General features: G+C 36.0%; 1 protein-coding gene across 3 annotated transcripts in view; it reads left to right on the forward strand.

The window, feature by feature from the left end:
* Positions 1-15,067, forward strand: part of TSBP1 (testis expressed basic protein 1) — a 217,663-nt gene that overhangs the window by 161,120 nt on the left and 41,476 nt on the right. For all 3 annotated transcript variants that reach the window (XM_049653493.1, XM_049653494.1, XM_049653495.1), the window contains 4 exons: positions 2,459-2,479; positions 3,354-3,374; positions 9,633-9,653; positions 13,719-13,802. In XM_049653493.1, the coding sequence (XP_049509450.1) occupies positions 2,459-2,479; positions 3,354-3,374; positions 9,633-9,653; positions 13,719-13,802 (147 nt within the window). The remainder of the gene's footprint in view (positions 1-2,458; positions 2,480-3,353; positions 3,375-9,632; positions 9,654-13,718; positions 13,803-15,067) is intronic.

Here is a 15,067-nt window from a genome sequence, read left to right on the forward strand (position 1 = left end):
GACCATTTTGGAGGATGGTTTGTTATTATCTAGTTGAAGATACATATATTTTACAACCTAGTAATTCCATTCAGAAAAATGCTACAGAGAAATTCATGCATGTGTGGAAAACGTATAAAAATATGCACAGCAGCACTAGTCATAATAGTCAAAAACCAAAAACAATCCCAATGCCAACTAATTATAAAATAAATAAATATTGTGGCATAAGCATACAATAAACTCTCTAGAGCAATAAAACAATACAAATGAATCATAAGGGCATAATGTGGCTCATAGGAAGCATAACACAAAAGAATATATCCAGTATGATTCAATTTATGTAACTTCCTAAATAAGCCAAACTTAAGCTATATTGCTTAGAGGTTGCAACTAGGTGATAACATTAAAAAGTGAGAATATCATTTAAAAAAAAAAAACAAGAAAACAGTTACCTCAGAGTAGAGGAAAGGAGTTATGATACATAGTGGTGGGAAGAGAGGATGCGGGCAAAATAATATTTCTTAACCTAGATGATATTAATATATATGTTTATTTTGTACTTGTTAATGTATACATTTACAGTTCATGCACTTTTCAGGATATGTGTTTTATTTTCCAATTCAAAACATTAAATGGAAAAATACTTTATTCTTAATTGCACTCATAGAAAAAGAAAAGTTGCTCACCTTGCCATAGCAGCTGAGAGGAAAATGAAACAAGGGAGATTGTGTCCTTTGATCATTCTTCAAAATCTGCATGAAACAAAGGAAAAACCACTGTACTTCTCAAAGGATTCTATTTCTAATACCCTTGCCCTGGATCTATAATCTCTATGAACATAGGCAGTGTTGATTTTGTTTCTTGCAGCACCCTCAGTGCCTTGCACAGTGCCCGGAACATCCTGAATGAATATTCACTGAAAGATAAATGAATATTCATTGCAGGATAAATGAATGCCTGAATGAAGGGGAAGACTGTCAATACAAACTAATATGTTATACACGAATTGCACTGAAATATTTGTGTTTCTATTTTAGAAGGAATAACATTATGATTCATTGGTTCCTTGGCTATTTCGTCTCTATAACATTCCCCAATCTTCCTAATACCTGAGGGTTATCATTTCCAGTCTTTGAAAATCTTGATACTTCTTTTTTTTCTGTTTCCCATCATTACTTAGAATTTTCCTATACCAATGACAATTTTTAACAGGAAGAATAGTATGAAGTAACATTGTCCTGGGGAAACAATTAAAAATTTTTATATCAGTGACAAAGAAGACTTTCCATTCTGGAAAATGTATTTGAGGTTGGACATTAGCATAGAAAGATGACATCTTAGAGATATAAATGATGTAGAAGGGATGAAAAAGAATTCAAGAAAACAAATGGAATGAAGACAAAGGAAGGCAATTTTATACACTGAGAATCGTACCTGTTCCAGAAAGATTTTCTCTAGAAACAGGTGGGGAAGAAATTGAAGGACAGAATAATCTCCCTCTACCAACCCCTCCTATCTTTGTCAGCTAGGGTTGCACAGCAAAATACCCTAGACTCAGTAATTTAAACAACAGAAATTTATTTTCTCATAGTTCTAGAGGCAGGAAGTCTAAAATCAGAGTCCCAGCATAGTGGAGTTCCAAAAAGGGCCCTCTTCCTTGCTTGCAGATGATTGCCTTCTCACTATGTCATCACAAGGCAGAGAAAGAGAGAGCATAGTCTGGTGTGTCTTCTTATAAAGGCACTTAATATGTTCCTCCTAGGACAATATTAGAAGAAGCGGTTGTTAATCCAGTGAACCCAATGCAAATACATTGCATGCACACTTACTTGCATATCTGTGTTTTCTTCACAAAGAAAGAATTTCAGAATTTAAAAGTAAGATTTTTTTTCCCTATTTATTTCTGATGTATTTCAGTCTTTCATAAAGTCTGAGGCTATGGCTCTACATGACCAGAGGCTCAGACTTCATAATATGTGAAATCCTCTCATTTTGTTACTGATTTCCCAGAAAGTAAAATTTCCATTGCTTTAACAGACCAATGTTAAATTGTTAAATTCACATTTTATACCAAAATTATTCGGTGACAGAAAGAAAAATGAAGATATAGCTGGAAAATGACAAAGATAAATAGCAAGAAGAAGGGATATATTAGATATTTGTAAGTAATTTTCTTAAAGGGAGCTTAGAGCTCAGAGATAAGTAAAAAACTGTAATGGAATGTCCCATCCCAATCCCCTGGGGGGGGGGTTGTAATTGAATGTTGACAGAAATCAAAGAATTAGAGCTATTCTCACAGGAAAGCAGAGAATGCTAAAACTCCGGTGCATTTGCCCCAAATCTGTGACTTGGGAGTTTGTGCTCTACCTTAAGAAAGTAAAAACATTTGTAATGTTTCTGTAGAAAAAAATAACTAGGAATTGTGTTATTAAACTGGATTATTATTGTGTAAATTTTTTCACTGTGCTATTTTTAGGCATGACTTCTCCTTCCCCTGGTAAGTAATTTTTTTAAATTTATTTATTTTTGAGGGGGGTAGAGGGGAGGAGAGAGAGAATCCCAAGCAGGCTCCATTCTGTCAGTGCAGAGCCCATCATGGGCTCCATCTCAAGAAGCATGAGATTATGACCTGAGCTGAAATCAAGGGTCAATCGCTTAACAGGCTGAGCCATCCAGGCACCCCTCCCCTGGTAAGTATTTTTAATCTCATTTATAGTGTTCTCAAATACTCTAAGACCCTTTCCTGCACTTTCTCTTTTTATTTATATTTATAAAACTTTGAGACTTCTGTTTTGACCTGAATTTTTAGAGAGTGAAAAGTCCAGTGGGGAAGGGCACAGGGTATAGGGAAGGAGTAATATGTTTATTTCAGCAGTGTCCTGGGATTGGTTATTTGGCCTAGCAACCAAAATCAGTACATTTTGTGATTATGATTTGAAAGTAAAGGTGGAAAGAAATAACAAAAGAAATAAGCCTAAGTGAAAATCCATGTTAACAGTGTGGAAATAACATAAGAACTGAACAACAGAGGTGATGTGGGTCACTACCAATTATCAACTGTGCAAAATTGTGTCATAAATTAGACTATTTAATCTTTCCGTGATCAGTTTCTTGCTGTAGAAAATTGGGGTAGTAATAGTTCCATATCTATAGGATTAAATCAGTTAAATGACAAGAAATAGTTGGAATAATGTCTGCCATATAATTAGACATTATGATAATGGTAATTATGATTACCATTAGAGCTCAGGAAAAAACAAATATATTAGAGTACAGATAGTACTTTAGAACTTAGGAAAAACCAATACTAAGATCTTTAGTGTCCTCAGAGGTAAACCCAACCACATTCATCTCCTTGTCTTTTATTTTAGGAAAAGTTGTAAAATCTACAGGTGAGTTCATTTTTCTATTATTTAATTCAAGAAAGAAATCTAGGCCAAAGAGAAAAATTTGGAATTTGTCAGCATACAAATGGTACTTAAACCCTTATGACCAAGATGAGAATATCTAGGATGTTAGTGTAGGTAGAGAAGAGAGAGAACTAAGTCCTAAAGCCTTCTAACACAAAAATTGAGAACTAAAAGAACAGACAGCAAAGGAGACCAGAAGAAGCAGCCAGTGAGCGAGAACATATGGTCTCTGTAGAGAGTGGTGTCCCAGAAGCCAAAGGAGAAAATGCTAAGGTAGGAGTGATTAACTCTTCACTCACACTTTCTCTCTTCCATAGTCACAATCCTATTAATTTGTAGGAAATTTTAAAACTCACCGATAAAAATAAATAAATACAGCCAAACACTGCTTTGGCTTTTCTCTGCTCATCTACAGTATTAGGTATGAAAATTAAAGGATCTTCAAATATTAGGCATTGAAACAACTCATAGAATAATAATATGAGTCTTAATCTCCTATCAAATCATACTATTTATTTATCTTAGAGACTGATATAGACTTTATCAGTAATTTCAATTTCTTCTCCTCCAATTTGAGTGGTTTATGATACCTAAGTACATGAAGATAACCAGCTCTGAAAACCTCAAAATTATTTTTTTTTCAAAATTCTTAAAATTCTTATCTTGCATTCTTAGTTACTCTCCCATTAATCAGAATTTTGGAAGCTATTGGAAGGAAAGTTGTAGGCACTGATTAACTAAAAGAATAAATACATACAACAAATACAATCCTTTATTTTAAAATATGATTGGAGTTAATTTATCTTGACTTGGCATGAAGAGGCTACATTTGACCTGAGACCTAAACAAAGTCATGAAAACACCTAGCGATAAAGTATTCCAGGGAAAGGGAACAAGCTCAAAGGCCATAGAAGGAAATGAGATTGATAGAAGACAGCCAATATTAACCTTTCGTCCAAATCCTCAACACTTAGTATTTTCCAAGTGCTACCACACTGTTCAGTATCAAAGAGATACTTTATACTTTCAACATTATTTCCATTATTACTGGAGATGTCAAATATCTCTGCATATATCTGTTTTCCTTTTGTGAATTTTTTTAATTCATGTTATTTCTTTTTCTATTGAGTTTCCTGACTCTCGTGGATTTTCAGGGATTCATTGTATAATCTAGTTAATAATCCTTTGTGATTTTTAGACACTACAAATACCTTTTCGTGGTCTATCATATGTCTTTGAAATTTATCTATGATCCTTTCATAAAATAAATAATTAATTTATATTTATTCAGTTGTTCACATGCAGTTTTTTGCTTTGAGAATATTAAAAAGTCCTTCCCTACCTTCAAGGTCGTGAAATATTTCACACAATTTCTTCCATTATTATTATAGCTTTGTCTTTGAAACTTAGGACTTGAATCTATTCGTCCATATTTTTCCCACTGCACCATGCTGATTTCAATAAAGACATATTAAGCCATTACCAGGTTTCTTTCATACATGAAGATCCCAATGATTCTGTAGAGAGACCTAAGATCAAGGAGAATGAGGAGTATCGCTTCCTCCTCAGTAATCCTGTAAAACTTCTGACACAAATATAACTGTTTGTTAATGTGACAAGTCAACTGCTGAGTCCTTAAGAGAAGCAAAGCCTTGCTCTACTCACTGCACATCTGCAGCATCTGAGTATCTGAATCATGGCAGACATGCAAAGGACACTTGTTTTTTTCTTATTACTTTTGTACAACTTAGAATGAGATAGGATGTTGTGGAGTCAAACAAACCTAGACTCCAGTACCAGATCTGTCACTTATTTGGTCTGTTACTGAGCTAGGATAATAGTCCTCTTCTGCCTTAAAGAATGGCAAAGCCAGTGTAAGAGAAAATGAAGAAAATTGGAGTAATAAAGTGAATGAAAAAAGTCAAGGAAGTAAAGTTTAAAGAAAGATATTTAGAGCTCTAGTAATACATTGCCAGCATGGAACTCTGAGGAGGAGACAACATAATGCAGAGAGGGGTTTGCTCTGGAACTAGGTTGCTTGATTTTCAAATTCTGGTGGGATTTTGGCTGTGTGATTTTGGTGATAAAAATGAGGTGAGGAGCACCTGGGTGGCTCAGTCGGTTAAGTGTCTGACTTCAGCTCAGGTCATGGTCTCATAGTTTATGGGTTCTAGCCCTGCATGGGACTCTGTGAGCATAGCTCAGAGCCTGGAGCCTGCTTCAGGTTCTGTGTCTCCCTCTCTCTCTCTGCCCCTCCCTACTGGTGTTCTGTCTTTGTCAAAAACAAAAAACAAAAAAAAAAGAGATAATATTAGTAAGATAGGAGTACTCTTTGAATTAAAAAACTCTAAGAATAATGCCAGGGGACTAGAAAGTGGTCAATATAAATTAACTACTATTATCGTTCATTCTATAAAGGAACTAAAGGCCCAGACAAATGTACTATAAAGAATTTAGATTTCTTCCAATCAACCAAAGACATTCACTTGTTTCTGGCTTATGTTGACTAATATAGGAGAAGCAAGAGTAAGCTGGCTTTTTATTTATCTCTGTATTCTATAATATTTTATAGTAAGGATTTTTTTTTCTCTCCCTGAATGCTACCAATATCCACCACTGGAAATATAAACTTCTTTCTTCTTTCTTCCCTCCTAAGAATATTTTAAGAAACCCAAAACAAAACAAAAAAATTAACTACAAAGTTGGGGTTTTTTTAATGACAAATGTGATCAAACCACACACCTACATATATTTTCTTGTTATACCATTGTAGCAAGGGTGGAAGACTCTATATTATAATGAACTGAGATATTGAAACTCAACCTGAAGATGTATTTTAGAGAGATATTTAGATGGATGTGTGGGTATTTTATAAACTACCAAAGGAACCTCCAAAACCTCTTACATTTCTTAATTAAAGCAATTTTGGGGCAATCAAGTGCATGAAGGATTTTTGCTTAATCAGCCTGTTACAAAACCCAGCTTTGCATATCCCAATATTTTTTAAAAATCTGTATTCTCCTTCCATTAATCACCATTTTTGGAGGGTATTGTCAGTTTGTGGGGAAACTTAAATGCAGTAATTAAGTAAACAAATAACCAAAATAAAAATAATCTTTCCCCCAAAAGACAAATTGATATAGGAGAGTTTAGATAGAAATAATGGACAAGAACCCAATAAACCACATCAATTAATGGATTGCATATTTTAAAAGAAATACTGTTCGAAATTTAGTTTAAATTCCTTGCCAAAAACGGGGCGCCTAGGTGGCTCAATTTGTTGGGCGATTGACTTCGGCTCAGGTCATGATCTCATGGTTTGTGAGTTCAAGCCCCGCATTGGGCTGTGTGCTGGCAGCTCAGAGCCTGGAGTTTGCTTCAGATTCTGTGTCTCCCTCTCTCTCTCTGCCCCTCCCCCACTCATGTTCGATCTCTCTCTGTCTTAGAAATAAATAAACATTAAAAAAATTCCTTGTCAAAAGCAAACAAAAACAAAATACTAACAGGTGGAATTCACAAGTATTAAGCAAATAATATTAAACAAATAATGAAACAATTTCATTAAATTAATGAAAATATAGTATAACGGAAAGTAGGGAATTTAAATGGCATGACTTCTTCCAAGACTTCCAAATATAACTCACTGCAACATATAGGCAATGTTTCAACCCACTGCAATGTTTGAAGAGAAGAGGCTTAAATCAATTCCTCTTTTAGGGTTCCTGGACCCAATTCCAATGTGGGGTGTTCCCCCACACTTAATTCTGACATTACCTACCCAAGAATCGCATCAGATTCTATAGGTTAAGGGTTCAGTCCTAGAAGAGTGCTCCCTATCCCCACAGTCGTAAGCCTAGGTTGTTACCTGCGCTCCTGACCCACCAGCTACAGACAGCTACAGACTCACCAGCTACAGTGACCTCCTCCTCATGTTTGATTAATTTGCTACCTCAGCATATAGAATTCAGAGACACACTTACAGACATTTACCAGTTAACTAAAGGATAAGATAAAAGAAAAAAGTCAACAGCCAGATGAAAAGATACATAGAGCAGGGTCCTAAACAAAGGAACACAAAGTCTTTGTGTTTGTGGAGCTTGGGGCCCAGCTTAGAAACACAAAGAAGCACACAAATCAGATGATTAAAGATAAAACTCAGTGTTGGTGATGCCAAACCGGCCAAGGCCCCAAGAGGGAGCGCTTCAGAGGGTTCTTGGCTTTGCCCAAGAAAGAATTCAAGAGTAAGCCTTTTAGAGAAATGGATGCAGATTTATTAACTATAGAAGTGAAAAAAGGAGACACTTTATAAACAAAGTAGTAGTTTCTCCTCCCAGGTAAGGAAGAGGACCCCTTTTTGCTTCTAACAAAGGGTTTTATATGTTTTTTTAAATTAGCTAATCATACAGAGAAGAGGCTTACTTTTTAACTTTGGGTATATCACTCCCATTGGGCAGTTAGTTTTTCCATGGTCTTAGGGTTATAGAATTACCCATAGGGAGTGATTTCAAGAATGTCCAATCTATGTGGCTTTTACTACCAGAAGGAGTGGGGTCTTGTAGTTTTCTACGAGTCATATCTTGTGACTCTTTTTATGACCTGCTGACTTTTAGGTTAAAGGTCAGCCTAAAATCCAAAATGGCTTTACTTTGGTCAGCTTATCTCCTGAACCTCCCTTCCCTCCTGCCTCAATAGCAAGGTTATAAAAGCAAATAGACAAATTTCTAAGGATAACAGCAAGTCCACAAAATGACTAGATATCTTGACCAAGTAACCACACATTATGTAGGAGTCAAGAAAATAACACAAGGGGAAACAAAAATAAAAATAAAAATAAAAATAAGCTATAAATATAGCCTAAGGTATAGGAAAGAAGCCAAATGTTCACCCGTGGAGAAATAATTGGGCTGTTAACATAATAAGGCAATAAATTACAATTAGTAATGTCAATTTTTTTCCTTTCTAAATTAGAAGTTGTGGGACTAGACAATAAGTTATTTAGCTGTTTCTCACTTTGTTAGGTCAGTTAGCTCCAGATGAATGTGAGATTCATTTTTTCAATGTTTTTTTTTTAAATTTCTGTATGCAAAAACTGATTTTCTTTTTAATTGCTTTTCGTTCCAAATAACAAAAATCAACCTGAAGATAAGAAAAGACTACCAGTTTAAAAAGTAAATAAAAAGATTAGGAAAGACAAAGATTGACATTACTTATACTTTAGTATTTGAATTATTGGAAGATTGTGGAATAAAAGTAACTAGAGAAACAAAGTAGGTGAGCAGGAAACAAGAATAGTGAAGAGAATGAAAAAGTAAAGCTGTCAGGTTTAAATGACTAGTGTTTTTCCAAGTTATGAAAGGTTTTCTAGTCCTAGAGAGAACAGAAAGAAACTCCAACATTTATTTATGAACTTTGTGCTAACCAGTCTAGGCCCAAGAAAAAATGGTGACCATTGAGTGGAATGAGCCTCCCTTTGATAGAGACACAAGCATAAGCTTCTCACTTGGTGGGGACTCTCCAGAGGGATGCAACGGAGTTTAGTAGCTAGATCATGAACACCTAGCATGCCTTCCAGTTCCAGACAGAATATATTTTTTTATAAAAGAATCCCTTTCCTTGGGTTAAAGCATCAAAGTAATTGATGCAGGGGCTCCTGGGTGGCTCAGTCGGTTGAGGGTCTGACTTCGGCTCAGGTCATGATCTTAAGGTTCATGAGTTGGAGCCCCACATCAGGCTCTGTGCTGACAGCTCAGAGCCTGGAGCCTGCTTCAGGTTCTGTGTTTCCTTCTCTCTCTGCTCCTCTCCCACTCATGCTTGTCTCTCTCTGTCTCTCAAAAATAAATAAACATTAAACAAATTTTTTTTAAAAAAGCAAAGTAAATGATGCAGCAGTTTTGATGGTTATTGGGTATTATTTTAAAAGACCCCTAGGGAGGGGCACCTGGATGGCCCAGTCAGTTAAACGTAGGACTTCCATTCATGTCATGATCTCACTAGTTCATGAGTTCCAGCCCCGTGTCTGTTGAACCTAACATCAGGGTCTGAGCTGACAGCATAGAGCCTACCTCAGATCCTCTGTCTCCCTCTCTCTGTGCCCCTCCTGTGCTCTCGTGTGCTCTTTCTCTCAAAAACAAATGAATATTTAAAATGTATTTAAAAGACCCCTGGAGAAAGATTAACAATGGGTAAATGTATTGTACACACAAAAGACTGACAATGTTTTTGCTTGTATTTGTATTTCAGCAAAATCAGCTCCACTCTTAAGTAAGTTTATTATCTTTTTTGTAATTTTCATATATACTGCAGTATTACAGACTTTTATTAAACTGAGTTTTCCTTTTCAGTAGCATAAAAGATAACATTGTACCAAATTTTAATGATGTGCTTAAAATTTAATCTTACTGAATAAATTGAGGACTTTGTTAAATCAACTCTCTTTCCAGTGTCAAAAAAGGTTCACCCCGGGAAAAGATACAAACCATGAAATTTTGGGTGAGATGAATTGGAAGCAGGAAAAGGAAGCTAGCCAGGGAAATAAAGAGGCAAAAAACAAGAAATAAGTCATGAAAAGTAAACTGTGGAAGCAACCAATAAACTCTAAATGTAGCACCCTAATGTATTACTATTAAAAAGCTAGACAGCAGGGGGAGTGAATTTTTGAATTGACCATTAACAGTATCTCCACCAGGAATTCCAAATTACTTGGTTCTCATTATAGAGGAATAAGAATTCAGGGAGAGTAAAATATAGGAGGTGAAGGTAGTAGCAAGGTTGAAACCAAGTGAGCTTTGATAAGTTTCTAAAGTACTTCTTCTGTTAGAATCTCAGAGAAAAGGAGAGAGGATGGCTCTTTCATCTCAGCTAATAGAAGGTTTAGTGTGCAGCAAACGGATACAATCTCCTTCCCCAGAGGGCTATCAGTGATAACGTTCTACAACTCACAAGGGGAAAAAAGTAATGTGCTTCTTTGTCTTTGAATTATATAAGATGTTCCAGCATACAGTAAACTGTTTTCAACTTCCAATTTCTGGTTTATTTTACATTTTCCAGTTGCCAGAATGTTCCCTCTCCCTGGCATTTTCAATTCTAGATAAATTCATATTATTCAATCCCACTCTTTTTGTTACAGAATCTATTATTAAAGATTATTGGGAAATATAAACTATACTGAAAGTAAGGAGGAACAATAATAGGTCAGTAACATATATAAAGTTCACATCAAATAAAGAACAATACTCATGGTGTACAAAAAATTAAAAGGTTAGGTAAGTAAATTAGCAAGGAGAAAAAAGAAATAGAAATTAAGATTACAAATATTTAATGTTGATAATATCATTAGGATGCCTGAACTTTGCAGTGTATATGGAAGGAATTAAAAGAATAGAGATTTTGCCTACCAAAATACTTTGTCCTCGTCCTTTCCCTTCAATGATAGACTCCAAAGGTGGCACCAAATCCCTGAAGTCCCAAACAACACAGAGGTCAACCATCTAGCCCTTGTCATTTCATGTGTCCAGGAGGGATTTCTCTAGAATTTATACCAATAGACAGTCTTTTTATTTCCAGTTGTTTGCAGAATGCAACAATTTACACATACTCCAACTGTAAGAGAAAGTGTCCCTCACCCCACATCTTTTACACATCTTACTGTTTTGTTGGATAGAAAGCCACCATAAGTAATCTCATATTTTTTTCCTTGGGGTTTTCATTTTCTTAAAAAATCATCAATGATCTTTAGGAATGCCACAGATGTAAAACAGTTTGAAGTACAGAACTCTGGTGGTCAGAGTGAAAATAGCAGGTGCAGGAACATTAATTTCTGCTTTTCTGATGGGTACTTCCTCCTTCCTGGTTGTTTTAATTTACATTTCCTTGACCACTTCCGAGGTGAAGCACTTCTCTACACGTACTTATTGGCCACTCAGGCTTTTACCTTTTAAAAGTAATCCAGTCGCATCCTTTGCCCATTTTCCTATTACATTTCTGGAACCTTTCTTATTGATTTTCTGGCATTTTATGCATTCCAGGGATTCATTCTGTGTGATTCTTAACACATTGAAAATATTTTCTCCCAATGAATCATGTGTCCCTGAACTTTATCTAAAGTGAACGGTCTTGAACAAAAATCCTGAGGTCAAATACATCAACTTTTCATAATACTGTTTGTGATTGAAAGTTTTAAGAAAGTTTCAAGACCAATAAGAGCGTCCACCTTTTCTTTTTTGCCGCAGTTTCACCTTTCACATTCGTGTCTTTATGCCATATATTCATACTCTTTCCACTGCACTAAGCCCCAAGGCATCTTTACATTGAACCGGGTTCTCCTACCTAAGAAGTGGTCTTAAAAGATATCCTAACTGGGGTCCTCTTTAGTGTTCCACTAGTACCTTGCTCCACACTTTAATAAAGTAATTACACATTTCTGTAATCATTTAACATAACTGCTGACTTCAACTTTATGACACTATCAAGTCCTTCAAGGGTAGGTTCACTCTGCTCTACTCTTTTCAGTACCAAGGATGGTGCCTGGACCTTGGCAGATACTTAATAAACATTTGTGAAATGGCAGAGGCTTACCATTCTCACTTTTCCCACTACTAGAAAGCTTGAAGAGGGATAGAAACATGGGGGAAACCTAAGAATAGAACAAACCCAATTTCAATCCCAGATCTGGCATTAATTAGGTTTGACAGGCTCCTAGTTTACAATTCTGTGGCCTCTCAGAAAGGCCAAAAGAGGCCAAAAGGCCATTTTATTTTAAAAATAAAAATGAGGGAGAAAGCGTGACTTTTCTTTTTTATTTTATTATTTTTTTTTTATTTTAGAGAGAGTGTGTGTGTGTAAGTGGGGGAGAGGAGGGCAGATGGACAGAGAGAGAATCTTTTTTTATTTTTTTAATGTTTATTTATTTTTGAGAGAGAGAGACAAAGCGTGAACAGTAGAGGAAGGGGAAAGAGAGGGAGACACAAAATTTGAAGCAGGCTCCAGGCTCTGAGCTGTCAGCACAGAACCCAATGTGGGGCTCAAAACCATGAACCATGAGATCATGACTCGAATCGAAGTTGGACGCTCAACCCACTGAGCCACCCAGGGGCCCCAGACAGAGAGAGAGTCTTAAGCAGGCTCCACACTCAGTATGGAGTCTGGCATGGGGCTGGATCCCCTGGCCCCAGGATCACGACCTGAGCTGAAATCAAGAGTCAGACACTCAACGAACAGAGCCACCCAGATGCCCCAAAAGTGTGACTTTTAAACATCTACAAAATAAAGTGTTTCAAAAAAGAAAGACAAAGCTGCAATATTATAGCACCGACACAGCTAACTGGGATGCAGGGAAGCAGTTCCGCATGCTGGAAGGCAGGCTCACAGAGGCTTGGATGCTTTAGCTCAAATTAAAAACCATGTGACTTCAGGCAACTTACTTTACCTTACTGGACCCAGTTTTCTTATCAGTAAAATGGGAAGAATAATAGGATTGTTGTGAAGAGTAGAACAACACCTAGCAAGTGATTTATAAAATTAACTATTATGATTTTATGCTGTACTTTTGCTAAAGGCCAGTGTAATCAAAACCTGAAGTCTCCTCCCAGGCATGTGTTTCTGCCTTAACTTAGGAAGAGCTGAGAAAAGTTGGAATTAATTCTTAGTTATATGATTTGCTTTTGTTAATGCTAGCTCCTAAGATGTCCAGCTTTATATATATCCATGTTTTATTTCTCCTTCTGCCTTTCCTTCATACTAAGATCTTTTGTTTTTGTAATTAGCAAGAAATTTTAACAACTAACATAAACATAATGCATACACCTAAGCGTAAAGCAATATTTCTGTCCCTACTTGGCCATGACAGCAGGACTCCAAGCTGTGGGGCACTAAGGAATTAGATATTAAAGCTCACCTTGAAAAACACAATAGGGAGACCATTAGTCAATCCACCACACTCTTCTATTTGTTTTTGTATTTTAAGAATCTCTGAGAAGCCTACAGTAAGTCATTTTCATTTATCTCAATCTGAATATTTCAAAAACAAGTATATGAAGACCTGTATAATATCACTTTGCAAATCATAATATTACTTTCCATTTTAGGTTACACATCTATTAATCAGAACTTTTTAGATTGTGAGGCTTTACAAGAGAGTTTAAATACCAGGTTAACTAACAGAAACACACATCCATGCAAAATAAAAATAAAACCTTGCCTCATTGTTATAGACTGGAATCTATAGAGAGAGTCCAATTTGAGACATAAGAAGTTTGTTTTTGTTTTTAAAATTGAAATGTTTAAACAACTTACTACTTTTCTAATAGCTTTTCTACCTTCCTCCTGCAGTAGATGGGGACATAAGGGCACCCAAAGGAATTTGCCCACCTCTACAGAGGTTTCAGCAGATGTCCTCCAACAAAGAACACAAAGGTCAGCAAAATGGGTCAAGTAGTAAAAAGAGCTTTCACTCTACTCTCGTTTTCTGTATTCTAAGACATCTTCTGGGAAGTGAAAAAATAGTAACTTTGATTTTAATCCAGGAAACCTACCATGCCTCTAAGAAGGCATTCATGTCCTAGACAAGTAACATTTTTTGTTATGTTTTCTTTGTATCTGAGAAGATCCTGAAACACCCATCCATGAGTCTGTTCATTTTCTGAATTAAGCATACTGATTATTGGATGATACGAATTATGAGAAATTCTAATCAACTAAATTTCTTATCAACATCAAACATAATTTAATCCTGAATTCAAAGTGAATAAAAGTGGAATGAGCAGGGAATCTAAATAAGAATTTTTGCTAGGCTCCTAAGTGGTTTTTAGCCACAGCAAAAGGTGAAGAATATAAATTAAATGGTCCCCAGAAAGAAAATTCACTTTTTTTCCCCCACAAAAGTGAGACCATGAAATAATCATATTCAGAAGAAAAAAGCATGTTATCTGTGAGAAGCCAGATTCAGTCCATTTGGAATCTCAAATGTTGTCATTGTATGTCAACAAGGAACATATGGAGATTCATGTAGTTAATGAACATGAGCCCTGAAATCAGTCAAGAGAAAAATTTCAAGAATAAACATTAAGCATTAAATAAATGCAATTTATAACTTCATTAATTTATGATTTAGTGCTTATTAAATGAGTGAGACTAGGGGCACCTGGGTAGCTCAGTTGGTTGAACATCTGACTTCAGCTCAGGTCATGATCTCAAGGTTCCCTGGTTTGAGCCCCACATCAGGCTTACTGCTGTCAGCACAGAACCCACTTGGGATCCTCTGACTCCTCTCTCTACCCTTTCCCCACTCATGCTCTCTCAAAAATAAATAAATAAATAAATAAATAAATAAACATTAAAAAAATAAGTGAGGGGCCTCTGGGTGACTCAGTCGGTTGAGCATCCAACTTCAGCTCAGGTCATGATCTTGCTGTCCGTGAGTTCAAGCCCTGCGTCAGGCTCTGTGCTGACAGCTCAGAGCCTGTTTCAGATACTGTGTCTCTCTCTCTCTCTACCCCTCCCCCACTCATGCTCTGTCTCTCTCTCTGTCAAAAATAAATAAACATTAAAAAAATAAAAAAAAATAAGTGAGCAAGGCTAAAAATGTTGTAGGAGTAGGAAAGACACTATGTTTTTCTTCAAGGTAACTAACAAGACTTCAAAATGATTAACCTCTAGCTACTCACTGAACATGAACCAAG

The sequence above is a fragment of the Panthera uncia genome (assembly GCF_023721935.1).
Source record: "Panthera uncia isolate 11264 chromosome B2 unlocalized genomic scaffold, Puncia_PCG_1.0 HiC_scaffold_24, whole genome shotgun sequence".
Lineage (NCBI taxonomy): Eukaryota > Metazoa > Chordata > Mammalia > Carnivora > Felidae > Panthera > Panthera uncia.